The 15250-nt window shown below is 37.2% G+C and overlaps 1 protein-coding gene across 7 annotated transcripts in view; it reads left to right on the top strand.

The window, feature by feature from the left end:
- Positions 1-15250, top strand: part of ttc3 (tetratricopeptide repeat domain 3) — a 37153-nt gene that overhangs the window by 3688 nt on the left and 18215 nt on the right. For 3 of the 7 annotated variants that reach the window (XM_034312785.2, XM_034312783.2, XM_053241286.1), the window contains exons 5-20: positions 1665-1743; positions 1850-1915; positions 2615-2744; positions 3322-3407; positions 3688-3782; positions 3861-3923; positions 4039-4093; positions 4222-4408; positions 4567-4615; positions 4695-4791; positions 6190-6226; positions 7944-7995; positions 10615-10708; positions 12102-12260; positions 14900-14980; positions 15121-15230. In XM_034312785.2, coding sequence (XP_034168676.2) covers positions 1665-1743; positions 1850-1915; positions 2615-2744; positions 3322-3407; positions 3688-3782; positions 3861-3923; positions 4039-4093; positions 4222-4408; positions 4567-4615; positions 4695-4791; positions 6190-6226; positions 7944-7995; positions 10615-10708; positions 12102-12260; positions 14900-14980; positions 15121-15230 — 1440 coding nt within the window. Of the gene's footprint in view, positions 1-1664; positions 1744-1849; positions 1916-2614; positions 2745-3321; positions 3408-3687; positions 3783-3860; positions 3924-4038; positions 4094-4221; positions 4409-4566; positions 4616-4694; positions 4792-6189; positions 6227-7943; positions 7996-10614; positions 10709-12101; positions 12261-14899; positions 14981-15120; positions 15231-15250 lie in introns of those variants that run through there. The other 4 variants (XM_053241287.1, XM_034312784.2, XM_053241289.1 and 1 more) reach the window with 4 other exon arrangements.

Genomic DNA, 15250 nt, shown 5'->3' with positions numbered 1-15250 from the left:
TAATGAACAAGTGCTTTATGCTTAAGCACTTGCAAAAAGTGACAGCTTTTGAGTAAGGAATATTAAGAATTTACATAAATTCCTTAATTAATTTACATAAATTCCTTAAAAATGACATTGAGCAACAAGAAGAAGGAAATCAAAGGAAGACTATAGCCCTGGGATCAGGGCGTCAAGTCTCATTCTTGATTCAGTAGATAAGCTCACCTGGATTCAGGGGATCATAAAGACTATGACGCTCATACTGAACATCCTTTTAACACATTCAGTACTGTTTGGCTTGATAGTACACATTTGAAGAAGAGTAATGCAATCATACTTTCTGGAAGAGGATGGTTTTTTTTTTTTTTTTATTTTATTTTTTTTTTGAGTCAAGGTTTCTTCTGAAGTTGAGTCATCTTTTCTTTCTATTGTTGCCTCTGGTTTTTGTCATTTAGGGCTTTAAATCTCAATCAGCATCTGGATTTCTGTAAAGCTGCTTTGTGAGAAGGCCTAAAGTGTACTACAAGTAAAATTGAATTGAATTAAACTTTATTTCATTATTTTGTGAATTGATGACTGTTGGCAGGATTAGTACACTTGATGGTTTAAGATATGTTGTGTCATTCTGTTAGTTCAAGAGTCACCCCCTACTGGTACTAAAAAGTATTCATGTTCATTGTATAGTTTAGTAAAGGGCATCTGGACAAATTTACATGAAGTAGTCAGAGAGTGATGCAAATCTATTTAAACTCTATTAAAAATCTGTGTGTAATAGTGACTCAGTGCTAAATTTTTACTATAACATTTTTTGGTCAACTTTCATCTGTGTAGCAGATGAGAAACAGTTTTAATTAAAGCTATCCTGATATAGTGATCATGAACAGCTCTGTGCTCCAACACTCACTGTGCAAACTGGCAGAATGAGAAGAAGTTTAAAATAAACTGTATGTTTTTATAATTTAAATTCTAAAAGCAGTTCAAATGAGAACCACTTGTGTACAGATGTGTGACAGATTAAAAGAAAAAAGCACCTCCTTTGTGCTTTGGGGAATATTTTGCATTTTGCTGGCATGGTTTGCATTAACTTGGCCCTTTAGAGGCAGGCGTCACTGCAAGTCTGCAGTCTTCTGACTTTATCACCTGTATCTCATGATGAAACATTTCTATCCTGATGGGAGCGGATGATAATGTCTCCATCTACAGGGCACAGCGGCTCACTGAATGGTTTGATAAGGATGACAGTTATGTAAATCATATATGCTACGTCCTTTATAGTGACCAGATCTCAACCCAGTTAAACACTTATTGGACTCACGTGTTAGACGATGCTCTTCACTACCAGCTGAGGGAATATCTTGGAAGAATGGTGTTTATTCCTCCAGTACAGTTCCAGACATGTGTAGAATCTGTGCCACTAAGAAATTTTATTTTGGTTTTTCCTTTAATTTGTCACCCATCTGTAGTTTATTTTCTTTACTAGAATATATATACATGATTATTATCACTTAATTAATGTCATAACCCTGCTAGTAAACGTGATGTGCAGGTAATTTCTGCTTTTTCGAAAAGTTTTAGTCTTGTATTAAGATTGTACTTGGGTATTTTGAAAAACCTTGACGACACTACCTTAATGTTAACGTTACAGTCTGCATTTTATTCTAATGTTTTTCTGTCATTCTTAGTGTTTCAAATGATTTGAGTTTGAAAAGGCTGCACAGAATTGAAATCTTGGAGCTCATTCTTGACACTGTGGAAAAATGTGTACGTATTATGGTTTTCTGTATGGCTTGAAATCTCATGAAAAGTGTCTATGCAGTATTTGTGTCAGGAAATCCAGTTATGATTTAATTTTCATTTGTCTTTATAGCTGGCAGGCATGGATCCTGAGAGGAAAGCGAGAGAGTTGATAATGATTAGCATGTCTATTAGAATGGTAAGTCTGATAAACTATCCGTACAATCTGAAAGACTATAGCACTTGAACTGTGGCATAGTGAGTTTTACAGTAGGATTCATTTGCCTTTATGAATGGTGATGAGACGATGCTCTTTACAAAAGGAGTGATTTTCTTTAAACCTTGGCATTTCTTTTACAGAACGAACAGGACAAATAGTGCACTTATGGGTCTCTTGCATAAAAGAGGATTAATGCTGCATTTGACTTAACTCGGAATTATGTCATTTTCGATCTCTGTGCCTTCAGGCTACAAAGTGTGGGGAAAAAACATGAATGCCTCCACTGTTTGTCTTTTGTTAACGAAAACATAGCAAGCTAACTGTGCTGAGTGATGTGATGTATGTTTACCTCCTAAAAGCAGTGAACTGTATAGTCAGTGTTATAGATTTAACAAGCTAATGTGTCTATGTTTATTGATCTAAAACAAATGCTAGTATATACAGTATAACTCATTTAAAATACAGAGGTGCTACTGTGTTTACTGCTGATGCAGTGAGCAGCCATGTTGAGATGACCTCATGCGCTGAACCCGGGGTGATGTGACCTTGACTTTCCGACTAGGAATTCTGAGTTGAGGGGGCTTGTTCTTTGTTTTTTTTCTAGTTGGAGGTCGGGAATTCTGAGTTGCTTGTTTTAACAAACACTGCGTATGTATGTACCTCTTCGTCTCTCAACAGGAGGATGATGGTCTTATGAAGGCAGTCAGCTGGCTAAATGAATCTGGTCCTCCAGGTCTAAGCAGGAGGATCCTTGATCTTGGATCAAAGCAAATACGCCACCAAGTTCTAGATTTTGTATTTTCTGAGTGTAAGTCAGTGCACTATATATGCTGTAAAGAAATTCTTTCACCCGAGTGAGAGACTAAATTTAGATTTTTCCCCCTTTTTCTCTAATTTGGTCAACAGCCAATTCCCACCCCTCAGGTAGCTCTCCCCTATCACACGACCAACCAGGGTGGGTGAAGGCTATCACATGCTTCCTCTGAGGCATAGCACACTATCCACACTCTTCCAAATACACGAGCTCGCAGACGTATATGATTGGCTAGTGTGGCTGTGATTGAAAGGGGATAGAGATTATACCACCCCTCCCTCCCTGAGAGCACAGCCAGTTTTGCTCTCTTGGACTCCCGGCCATGGATGGCATCGAACTCGCAATCTACGCATGATAGGGCGAACGCTTTTCTGTCGCGCCATTCACAGGTGTTCCACTCGAGCCATAGCCTGACCTATATGCTAAACTTTAATCCCCAGCTAAGCATCAACTCCTAAATTTGCTAACTGCACTCCTTCATTCCATTCAATTTCAAGTGAAAACCATTTTAAAAAGGGGAGATATTTTTCAGCAAGATGTGTCATTGTTGCCTTTATTTTTGTCTTCTCAGATTCTCGTTTCATACAGGTGATGTCATGTAGCAGAAAGAAGATGTTTAGGGAGCTGTCGTTAAATCCAGAGCAGTGGTGTTTACAGGTAAGTACAGCTTGTTTGCTTGTTTAGGCAGATGTACCAGAATGAGTCTAATTTAAACACATGTTTTCTGTTCATCCAAAAGATAAAGATAATGTGTGAAGTGAAGTACTTCCACTTTAAGTAAAAGCTAAGTGAAGTGAAGTAGTTGCCACTTTTACCTGTTGTAAGTGTTGCTGATTAAAATCTGCAGTTAGATTAAAATGGTTTTGCTTTTTTAATTTTGTAGCTTAAGTCGAACCCCCCCCCAACAGCATCATTCACTCTCCATTTTTTTTGACAGAAAAGTGAAGAAATGAAGAACAAAGGGAATGAGCAATTTCAGAAGAAAAAGTTTGATCTTGCAGTGAAATGGTACACAAAGGCCATTAAATACCAGTAAGTTCCCAACACTCTGGCTAATACATAAGAGCCGTAATTATGAACTGTATTTCAATCTTGCGTATTGTGTTTCAGTACCAACAATCACTTCTTGTACGGGAACAGAGCACTCTGCTATATTCGTTGTGAAAAATACCTGTAAGTTTTATGTAATCATGTCAATAAATTTTAAATAATGTTATAATAAATAGTCTATTAATTATTTTTAAGTGCTATACAGCATGCAAAATAATATATTATAAAATGCTTTCAGGAAAGCAATGGGTGATGGTAAGCGAGCGATTCTACTGCAGCGAGACTGGGCAAAGGTAAACCACTTCTGCTATTTTACCCTATTCCACCCTCACCTTTACTACAGACCATTCCACCCTCCACACACTTCTTAGTTTTCACTTCCCTGGTAATATCTCTGGTTTTGTCTGCTGATATGTTCCAGGGCCACTACCGTTTCTGTGATGCTTTGTTCTTCCTTGGAGCTAGAGACAAAGCAGTAGAAGCCAACATTACAGCTCAGGGCTATTGCAGTGCTGATCCGGAGGGAATGAGAGACCTCCAGCAGCAGTACAGTCGCTTCATGACTGAGATTTCTGAGGGCAGAAGTAAGGGCAGAGCATGTTCAGAAGGTGATCAAGCACATTTTTAGATCATTTATGAGTTCACTGAAGTCAAGCATAAGCCAGAATAATAACTCCATAACTAGAATAATAACTAGAAAAACTACAAAAGTTTGCAGAAGAATTGATATCCTCAGCTTACCTGTTAAATTGATACTTTTTTCAAGCTGAAGGAAAACCGAAGAAAACTGAGGCTAAAAAAGGATCCAGTAAACGGTATCCCTTGTTTCTCATTTTTAATATGCAATAAGAAGTCCATTTTTTGTTTGTTTGACTAGTGTTTGATTTCTGATAGACCCGAGGGAGCATGTGGAGTAGATCACATGGCCCAACATGTTCATCCAGACAAAGCCCCAGAGGCAGCTCATAGCTCTGATAGTGCAGAGAATAAGGTGAGAGAACGAAAATGAATAGTTTAATAAAGTGGCACCAATACAAATACACACTCACTGGCCACTTTAATGGGAACACCTGCATCCCTGCTCATTCATGAAATTATCTAATCATCAATCATGTGGCAGCAGTGCATAAAATCATGCAGCTACAAGTCAAGAGCTTTAGGTAATGTTCACATCAGACGTCAGAATGTTGAAAAAATAGGATCTCAGTGACTTGTGGCATACGTGAAGGAGCCAAACGGGCTGGTTTGAGTATTTCAGAAACTGCCGATCTTCTGGGATTTTCACACAACAGTCTCTAGACTTTATACGGAATGGTGCAGTAAAATAAAAGACACCCAGTGAGAGAAATACAAGTGGTGATAATTAGGATCCAATTATAATTTTCAATTATATACCATCCTACTGATTTATGTTGGAAGAATCGAGAATTAAGTGCATTGCTGAAGTGCCCAGCAGGGACAACGTGGTGGAGCTGGGATTTTTAATCTCAGCTTTTTGCGCAGGAGCTCAGAATCTTAACTGCTGCACCACTACTGCCTTGTAGTTTGAGATCCTAAGAGCTCAAAAGATTCAGTAGATATAAATTGATATAATATAATATAACCTGGCAAAATGTCACTGGCTGATATTGATTCGCACCACCTGTTTATTAAATTACCCATAATTTTGGGTCTGTCCTTAAATTGTCGTAATGAACATTTATAAGTTTCATGAAACCTGGACATCGTGATCACAAGATAGCTTACGTACACTTTGCTAAAGGCAAAATGTTTTGGCCCAAAACCTTTATTTTCCTAGAAAAGTCTGACTTCATGGGACTCATGCAAAATATACAAAACCTACTTTTTTTGTAGGCAGTGCACATAAAAGATGTTTTTGTATATTATGCAAATTAGCTAGTATATTGAGTGGAAAAGCTGTGTCACTTTCTCCAAGTAAACCAGAGGAAGAAAGACGTTTTGACTCTTTTCACAAAGTATGGGCCAAGAATGTAGTTAAAGTGATCAGGCTGATGTAGTCCTTAACAGTTATATGGATAATTACACTATTCATCCAAACCTCTCAAATTTCTACTGAGAGAATAATAATAAAAAATGATAGTAATAAAAAAAGAAAAATCTGAATAATCTTTTAAAGATTGTTTAAAAGGTTCAATACCAGTGGTATTGGGACCATTGGGACCCATTTTTCTATTTTCCTTGCTAAGACACCTGACACTTTTCCGTACATCAGGCAAATCAATGATAGTCATCTGTGTTTTTTTAAATCTAAAAACAAAACCCTGTCATATAAAATAAAATGTCAGTTAAATGAGTATAGTATTGTCTAATCTAAAAGGTCTGAATGTTGAGTAACTATGAATACATAATCATTCATGTTTTTATGTAGCAGAAAGCAGAAGACATAAAGCAGGAGGAACCATCAGGTGAGTTACACTTGCTTCAGTGCAGTCATTTTCTTCAGCGTCTTATACATTTATGATGCTCAAATTTGTAGTGAATAAAGGTGAAAATCTCTGAGAAAGTGAAACCGTTTCAGAAAGAAATGACAGAAATTTGCTTTGTAAAAAGTCTAGTCATGCAAAACAAACCACAGCGTGATGAAAAATCTGGCTGTTTGCCTAAAGAACATTTCAAGTGCATGACAAAAAGTTAGACTGAGTGACTTCTAGAAAGTGCCAGAAGTATAGTACTTATCAAATGTGCTACGTTTCTGTATGAGACTCATTTCACAAGAATGTTCCAAACAATTAAGGAAGGGACATGCATAGGCCAGCACCTGGCACAATTCTAACAGACATGCAAACAAAGTTCAACCAGGATCTGGCTGACGTTTGAGGGCCCAGCTGAAGCCATGTTTAAAAGGCTTTTTGTTTACCACAAAAATATTATTGAAAAAAATCTAAAGGAATTGCAATAGAATATTAACTTATGTTGCTTCAATATTTACTTCTATGTTAACTTTTTACTCATTGCTAAATTAATTTTTTTGCTTAGCCCACTCTTCGGCCAACAGAAAAACAGACCAAATGTTTGAATGATCTGCAGTGGTTCATTATACATACACACATAATAACCATGTATGTATGTATGTATGTATGTATGTATGCAACTTCCTTGTGTGATCACTGAAAAAGTCTGTTCAGTAGTCATTGGCTGACATTTGCTTGTCTGGGCTATTTTGTTTAAACACAAAATGCTTAGCCAAACTTTTTGTAGCAAGTAATGTCATATATGTGATACCATTCTGTACTATTTTTTGAGAAACCATTTGAATCTAATGCTAAGGTCTGAACACTCCAGAGGCCAAAAAAAAAAAAAAAAAAAAAAACCTCTCCACTGAATCCAAAAAATAAAGCAGATAGTATGTAACCAGTGATTCTGCTTTGTCACTTTGGTTTAATCAGTTATCAAAAAAGCCCTAAAATCTAACCTATGTGCCTTTTAATAGGAGCTGATGCAGTGTTTGCATAGTATTGCAACATGGAACTGCCATAAGGCTACATGGACATGATTCATTCTGAATCTGTCACATGAGTTTATGAAGTAACACAAACAGGGTGCATGCTTCTCCGACCTGTTTGCATCCATTTGTTTAAGTATGACCTAAGATGAGGGAGCTCTTTTTCAGCAGGAAGTGGAGACGCTTTGTAGTTTGCACACACTGAGTAATCAAGAGAGGTTAGATAAGTGGGGAGGGAAGATCAGTCACGTGACCTGCTTCAGCAGTCAGACCTACATTTCCGCTTCAGCAGTCGGGCAACAGGAAACTATGAGTGTGAGAGGATAAGCGGAGTGTTCAGTTACTGGAATCTCAGAGACAACTGCCAATGACTGTATGTCACGCGCTTTTCTGCATTTCATTCTGGGAGAGAGTGTGAGAGAGTGAGAGAGAGAGGGAGGGAGAGAGAGAGAGAGGGAGGGAGAGAGAGAGAGAGAGAGGGAGAGAGAGAGAGAGAGAGAGAGAGAGCGCGCGCGCGCGTGCTTGTGTGTGTGTGTGTGTGTGTGTGTGTGTGTTTGTTTTGAACTTCCCAACTTGCTGTTCAGGTTTTGCCAGTTCTCTTGTGTGGCGCAGAGGGAACGGCTCTTGTCTAAGGCGGTGATTCTCTGCTATGCTTCACAAACTGAACTCTCTGTTTTTAGGGAAGACTGTGACTGACCCTCAGGCTGAGGACGTCTTTAAAGACCCTGAAAGGTAACTTCAGCTAAACCACCGCTTCTCTCCCTTCTCTCTCTCTCTTTCCAAAATACACCGAGTTTTATCAATTCTTCAAAAGTTTTTCTTAGTCTCTGTTTAAAAAACAAAACAAAAGAAAGGCCACTGTTTTCTCACAGAGAGGCGTGCGCTCTGTGCTAACAGCTCACTGAGCACAGTACCTCAGATGCGGCGTTAGCTAACTTACTAGCATTCTTCCACTTTGTCTTCTTCTAAATTCATTCTTCAAACTTTCCAAACACATAACTCTTTCCTCTTCTTGTTTTATCTGACCATTTGCTGTGCTCAATGTCTTTTCTGTCTCGGTAGTTTCACTTTTGTTTCTGTCCTCCTGTTGCGTTGAAAGTTAAAATCTCAGTAAATATCGCAGTTGTGGAAAAGGTGTTTATGGGACCTGAAAATAGTTCTTAAATTTTAAGAATCATCTGAAAATATCCTATGGTTTTGTATGGTCTTAGTATCCGACCTGGGGTGAGATGTTTCCTCACACCTTTACAGTGATAAACCATGTTGTGTTCCTAAATTACTGTACCCAGATACATGTGCAAGCCTAAGTTCTCTCTCTCGTTTAGAAAGCAGAGAATATTTATTAGCTTGTTCTTTTTCTTAGCTTGAACCTTCTTTCTCGGTGCGCGTGTAGGATGTGCTCAGTGGGCAAAACCATTGCTAGTGTCTTGAGTCAATGGCAAACCCGTTGTTCTACCTCAACAAGCTCAAAGTGTAGAGAGTAAGGAGTGTGAGATCCTGTCCCTTACAAGCTAAAGAATACACTATAATATAATTCATTCATATTTAAGAAAGTTACAATGTATTCATGCACTTTCTAATGAATGTACATAATTGTCACTCGTAAATGATTAATAAGCTTCTGTGTAGAACTAATGCATAGTCAAATAAGTGTCATGTGTACAGAATATCAGTAATTTTGATAAGCATCACTACTATGAACAAAATGTGAAAAATCTACCTCGCATGTTATGGAGGTGTCAGCGAAGTCTGCTTAGGGGGCTTCCACACTGGCAGTTTAGTCTGAAACGGAGCATGGTTTGCGTGAACAAATGGGAAGTGCACGACGGTACTGAACCTGAGATAGCAAACAGCAACAAACGTGCCCAGTGTGAAAACTACCTTAAATTCCTTCCAATGTACAGGAAAGCTAGGGGTTTTGCAATGTTTAATCACTCTTGATGACAACAGGCTGCAGAAATCTTTAATCAGGTCTAGAAAGCTCTATTTTATACCATTCTATGTATTTTCACTTATGACTGAAACAAGTTCGCTGGCTAAAATTTTCAACAGTAAACACCTGAATGATCAAGTAACATTCATTATATTATCTAGATTATAAATGTCAGCAGAACACGTGAATTCAAGTTATTTGTCATGATCAGCTGGGTCTGCAGCTCAAAGCATGCGTTCTGAAGAGCCACAGGTGAGACTCCTCACTTATTGTTGTCATTATGTAACCTAGTCACTAAACCCCTATCCAAATCCTGCTTACTTATGAGATAAGCAGTAATTTCAGAATACAGGGGACACAAATACACAGCATACAGAGGGTTGCATGTGAGGGCTATACTTTCCAACATACCCACTGAATCTTCCACCAGCATCCTTCTTCATGGATGACACAAGAGTTTGTCTAAATTAAAAAGCAAACATTCACTTTTGTTATCAGTTGTCAACTGTCTTCACTGCTTCAGCGTGCCTGATTAAAGGAACCTGTTCCCTGGGTTTCTGTGGGCAAGAAGGGCTGCAGACTAGCTGTGAATTCAGGACAATAATCAGATTCAACTTTATTGTCCTTGAGCAGAGTAAAGTACAAAGCTAACAGGTAAAACAGCAAGGCATGTAAAGTGCAAAGAGACAGTGAGTTAGGTTGGCAGAACAGTGTGCATGATGTGCAAATGCAATATAAGGCATGGAAAAAAAATTACAAATGGCATGATGTGTGTGAGTGAAGCTTGAGACATGGATTACAGTAATAAATACAGTAAACAAAGGTACAAATTATAATGGAGGCAGTAGTGTGCAAACTGTTTGTTAGTCCATGTGCATGTAGGGATGTGCAGTATGTGCAAAAATTATACTTTATTCCATGCACATGCTGTAGAAATGGGACAAAGCAACTAAACAAATCCAAGTTATTTTTTAAGTGATTTGCTAACCTGCTGTATTGTGGGTTTACAAACAGTTTTTACTAGGTCAATAAATTAATGGATACCTTTTTTTTTTTCTACAAATCAGCACATGCAGGATGTAGAAATGCTGACAAAACCCAAGCAAAATACAGAACACTGCAGTGAAAAATTGTTGTCAAAAAAAAATGATGTCATGGCCATCAAAGACAGTATATGCAGAATCTTCCACTCACCAAGAAATTGCAGTACTGCCATATTTTCATTAGTCAGCATTAACGCATTTAACTAAATTAACTTGTCATACTTTGGGCTTAAATTATGTTAGCCTGTAGGTAACTATAACATAAGACTGGGCAAGCACATTAGAGTTTTTTTTCTGGATAGCTAATGAATTTATAATTTGTAAATCTCTAAGTGTGTGTCTCATGTTTATATTCTCTCCCTGTTTTACTTACAGCGAAATGGGGGACCGAAAGGCCAGAAAAAAGGCAGCGTCGGGCATTCCAGAGAAACAGTCTGTAAGGAATAAACAGCCACCTACACAGGAAAAGGTATGTGATCTGACTTCCGTTAACTATATGATTGCATGAGACACATTTGCCTGTGTGGTTTCATGCTGTACTTATGTAAGCCTTATAAGCATTCTTAATTCTAGGTAGTGCCTTGGAGCTAGATTTCCAAATGCATGAATTATTATTTTATTTTATTTATTTATTTTTTTGTTGACTGCATGTGGAAGATATAATTCTTCTTGTCTTTTAACATAAGTTATTAGTGAACCTAAAATGTATCTTTAATATGTACAAATTGTTTAATCTATTTAGTGTTGTTTATTGAGCCAGTTTACTCCATCCTAACATCCTCCATTACCTTCCTAAGATAATTATTGCATTTAAAAAAAAAAAAGTGCAAACATTGGGCTTCCTTTATCAAGGTGTATATGAACAGATTTATTCATAAAGTGTGTGTAGGAGCATTTACACAAGAAATTTGGTATTCGTGAAAATCCTGTAATTTTGGGAAAACGTTTGTATCCTACTCGTGCTTTTCAGTGCGTGTAAATTTACACATAAGAAGACCTAAATGATGAAAACCTTAATTGTTTGGCTTCAAACCAAATAATTTACAATGAGTTACCGAGTTTTATATACGGATTACACTGTCAAGTTTAAATAGCGTGTGTGTTTTTAGTTACACACACAAATTTAAGGAAACGTTTGTGAAACCCATTCGTTTCATATTAATGACATTAACTAAAGACATTAAATATGAAAAAATAAAGAAAGCAAGACAACATAGATTTCAGGGAGGGTGTTGGTTTCCTGTCTGAGAGTCACAGAGACAGTGCGCTTTGAGGGGAAGATAATTAAACAGCAGTTTCTTTGTCTGATGTGCTTGGTGTCCATGTTCACCTGGGTACAGTAGATATATACTGTGCTTTTTCTTCCTTTTTCATGTCAAACCATTTTTTTTATTCACTTAATTCACATCTCATTTACATTTTATGTAATTTGGCTCAGTTTTTGGTCTTTTCAGGTGCTGTTACTCTGTTAAATAATGTATATATATATTTTTTTATTGCATAGGTCAAAACAATTTTCACTTCTACCACTGAAGTTTTTATTTTTTGTCCTTTTGCTCATCATTTAAGCTCTGAGAGCTTTTCTTTTATAGAGTTTTGTGAGTGTCACCAAATGCAAATCAGCATTAGGTAATTTCTAATAAATTAAGTAATTTCCAAGTGATTGCTGATGAAATGCCATGCGCAGCGTTTCTGAAACAGTGGCAAATCCAGTGGAAGTTTTTAGTCCAGTTTTGCTTATGCAAACCTGCATACAACTTTAGAGATTGATAAATGAGGCCCATTGTTATGCTTCCGTCATATTTGAGAATATTTCTTATATAGAAAACCAGTGCTAATGGTAGTGTTTGTTATTCCTAAAGCCCCAGAGCAGCAGCAGCAGCAGCAGTGAAGTGTGCAGTAAGGAGCAGTTCTGTGCTGCAGTACGGGATGCTCATATAGCACTCAGTGACCAGCGTTGCCGCAACGCAGAGCAGTCTTTCTCTGAGGCACTCAGGATTCTGGGCTCCAGTGGGACCAAGGTGAGCTATGACGCCCACAGACATGCACTTTTAGTATGGCAGGGCAGATGAAACATGCGCTGGAAGTGACTGGATCATAAGTGGCCCCTTGTACTCTCATTAACATAGAGGTTTCCGTTTAATCCATATAGTTGTGGTAATTGTTTAATTGCAGCTTTTAGCTTTTATTTTATCACTGCTGTTATACGTGCTAGATGTACAAGTGTATACAGATGGTGGCTTCTTCAAATCTTTGAGCTTTTCCAACATTAAGCTTTCCGAAATGCTACACTGTTACATATAAGTTACTGCTAAATATTTTTACTGTTTGTTCATTTCTGTGCTGTCTATTAAATGCAAAATACAGAAATGACATCACTTGCTGAGTAACCCTTTCAAACAACTTCGTTTAAGAAAAAAAAGATTAAAATATTTATTCATGACATAATTGCTTTTTTCATGCTTATTGCATTTACAGATTAAAGACAAAAGCACTAAATAAAAAGTAGCATTCATCAAATCTTCTATAAGTGCTCCAAACAGCTGTTAAATTGTAAAGATTTTATTTGTTCTATTGGACATACTGACCTGAAATGACATGAAAGAGAGAAGTCCCTTTTTAACACATCCTCCCAAATATCAATTAATTTTATTAAATATATCACCTTGTCAATATTGTTGTACCTAATAGATGGACATAAAATGACATATCAGTGGCTAAATGCTAATTGCTGTCATAGATAGATTCATGTATTGGTGACTGAATTACTTATTGGAATCTATTGCTGTATATTGCAAACGAGTATCTGCTGTTCTGAATCCGTAACTACGGCTCATATCTTAATGTCTGTTGTGTCTTGGCTGTGTCATGTAGTAAGTACTTACTTGTAGTAAAGAGAGTGGCATCTTACAAAGCCTACTGCGAATTCAGATAACCAAACTAGTGTTTATGCCTTTGTCTTTGCCATACCTCTGTAAATATATAGCTACTTTTAATATTCTCCTTATATATTTATTCTGGCACCAATTCACATCTCAAGGCTAAGCGATTTAAAAGCGTTTGTATTTTCCATCACTCTGTAAGACTGATGACACACTGTAAAAGGGGCAGAGTGTCTTGTCATGTTTCCTTCCTTTCTGCTACCCTGTTAGACCAGACTTCTTTCAGTGTTTTGTCCTCCTTTTACATTTCACAAGCCTTATCACGTACACTCTTCCAAGGCTACAAGATACATGTGGCGCCAGCTGCTTTATCATCAGAAAATGGCACAAATGTAATGCAAACACCAAGTGCTTTGTCTCTGGTTATATATCCATGATTAGAGGTGTACACCTTCATGGAATCTCAGAAGTGTTTTAGTGTATACAGCTGATGGAAGAGAAATGACCTATTCTAGGAAAGTAAGTAATGAATCTAAAAATGAGTAGTGCTACTGCCTACTAAACCAGTGCTTCTAAAAGCAACGCAACCAACATACTGCTGCTAGAGAAAGTCAGTGTGTTTAGTAAACCATGAGAAACGATCACGTAGTGACTTGAACTTAGCAAGCTTCAAGGAAGCCAGTGTTTTATTCTTAATCTCCTTTTAAAACCATCAAACTTTTAAAACTATCAACATGGTCTAATTTGCAAAGCTCTTACTCTGTTAATGCCTGAAATGCTTGTGGTGCTGGATATGATGGATATGAGTAAAACAATCCAGCTTTTATTCAAATTATTCTACTTTGTACTGATAAGAGAGTGGCAAGAGCTACAAAACAAATTCCTCACAGTTAACGTCTGCACATGTGCACGACGAGATGCTTTTTCGCTGCACAATGGTGTATTACATTTTAAAACAGGATGCAATAATAAAATGATCTTCTCTTTAGGGAACAAGATATTGATCCCCTTTTATACCATATGTGAGAAGCTGCATGAGCATTGCAGTGGCACCACTTCCAACACACCTCCATGCTAATCAAGCTGGTATTTTACATCGGAAGTGTACAGAGGCCGCGCTGTCGCATGACATATACTTCTGCCTTGTGTAGCATGGTTGTGGTAACTAGTTAAAAATATTGTAGAACACAATACGCATAATCTAAAATTAGCTATATTTCAGCCTGTAACAGCTCATACTCCGGCATTCACAAGTTTCACAAAATTCAAGCTTTGTGAAGGCTGTAACTTCCAAAGTGTGTAGTAGTGAAACTCTAAATGGATCAATAAAAATTGTAGTTTTTTTACAGTGGCAGTGGATGGTTATTATAATATGACCATCATAAAGGCTCATAAAACAACTGTCTGTACAGACACAGGGTGTACAACTCTGCCTACTCAGAGACACCTATTTCAACTTCCTCATTCCTGACCTTATTTAGCAGGTGTCTTTGAGGTCAGAAATCATCAAAGTGGGTTGGTGAATTTTTTGACTAGAGTGTGATTTAATTCTTATTTATTTTTTTACTTTTGAAAAACTTTATTTGGTTGATAAATCGAAGCTTAATTTCAACATAAAATAGATATTTTTACAAAGGAATATTTTGGTGAAAGGTTGGCAAACTAGCTTACTAAATTATTTTAGTATATTGATATTGGAACGTATGTTGCAGTCACTAGTTGAACTCTACAGTCTGTTTTTTTTTTTTGTTTTGTCTTTTGTTTTTGTTTCCACACAGGATCTCAGCATAACTGAACTGGACAGAACTTTGTTGATCTATGGTTATGCTACAGCCCTGATAGAAATTGGGCAACCTGAGGTAACTGAAAACTCCCAATTTTACTCAGATTACACAAAGCTCCATTCTTTGCTGAAACTTGTAATTATACATTTATGGCAAATGTATAACGAAATTCAAAAAAGCCTTGTATTTTTCTTTAAATTTTTATTTTTTTAAAGGAATTGGCAGAAGCTCAGCGGCAGTTTGAAAAACTAAGCTCTTCAGCAAACAGAACGTTCCAGTCCTTGGTTCATTATGGTTTAGGAAAGGTGTTATTGAAGGAGAATAAGTGAGTATGCAGCGCAGTTA

This window comes from Pangasianodon hypophthalmus, chromosome 17 (genome assembly GCF_027358585.1).
Source record: "Pangasianodon hypophthalmus isolate fPanHyp1 chromosome 17, fPanHyp1.pri, whole genome shotgun sequence".
In the NCBI taxonomy this organism is placed as follows: domain Eukaryota; kingdom Metazoa; phylum Chordata; class Actinopteri; order Siluriformes; family Pangasiidae; genus Pangasianodon; species Pangasianodon hypophthalmus.
The sequence above is the reverse complement of the archived record's forward strand: the minus strand, read 5'-3'. Positions and strand labels throughout refer to the sequence as shown.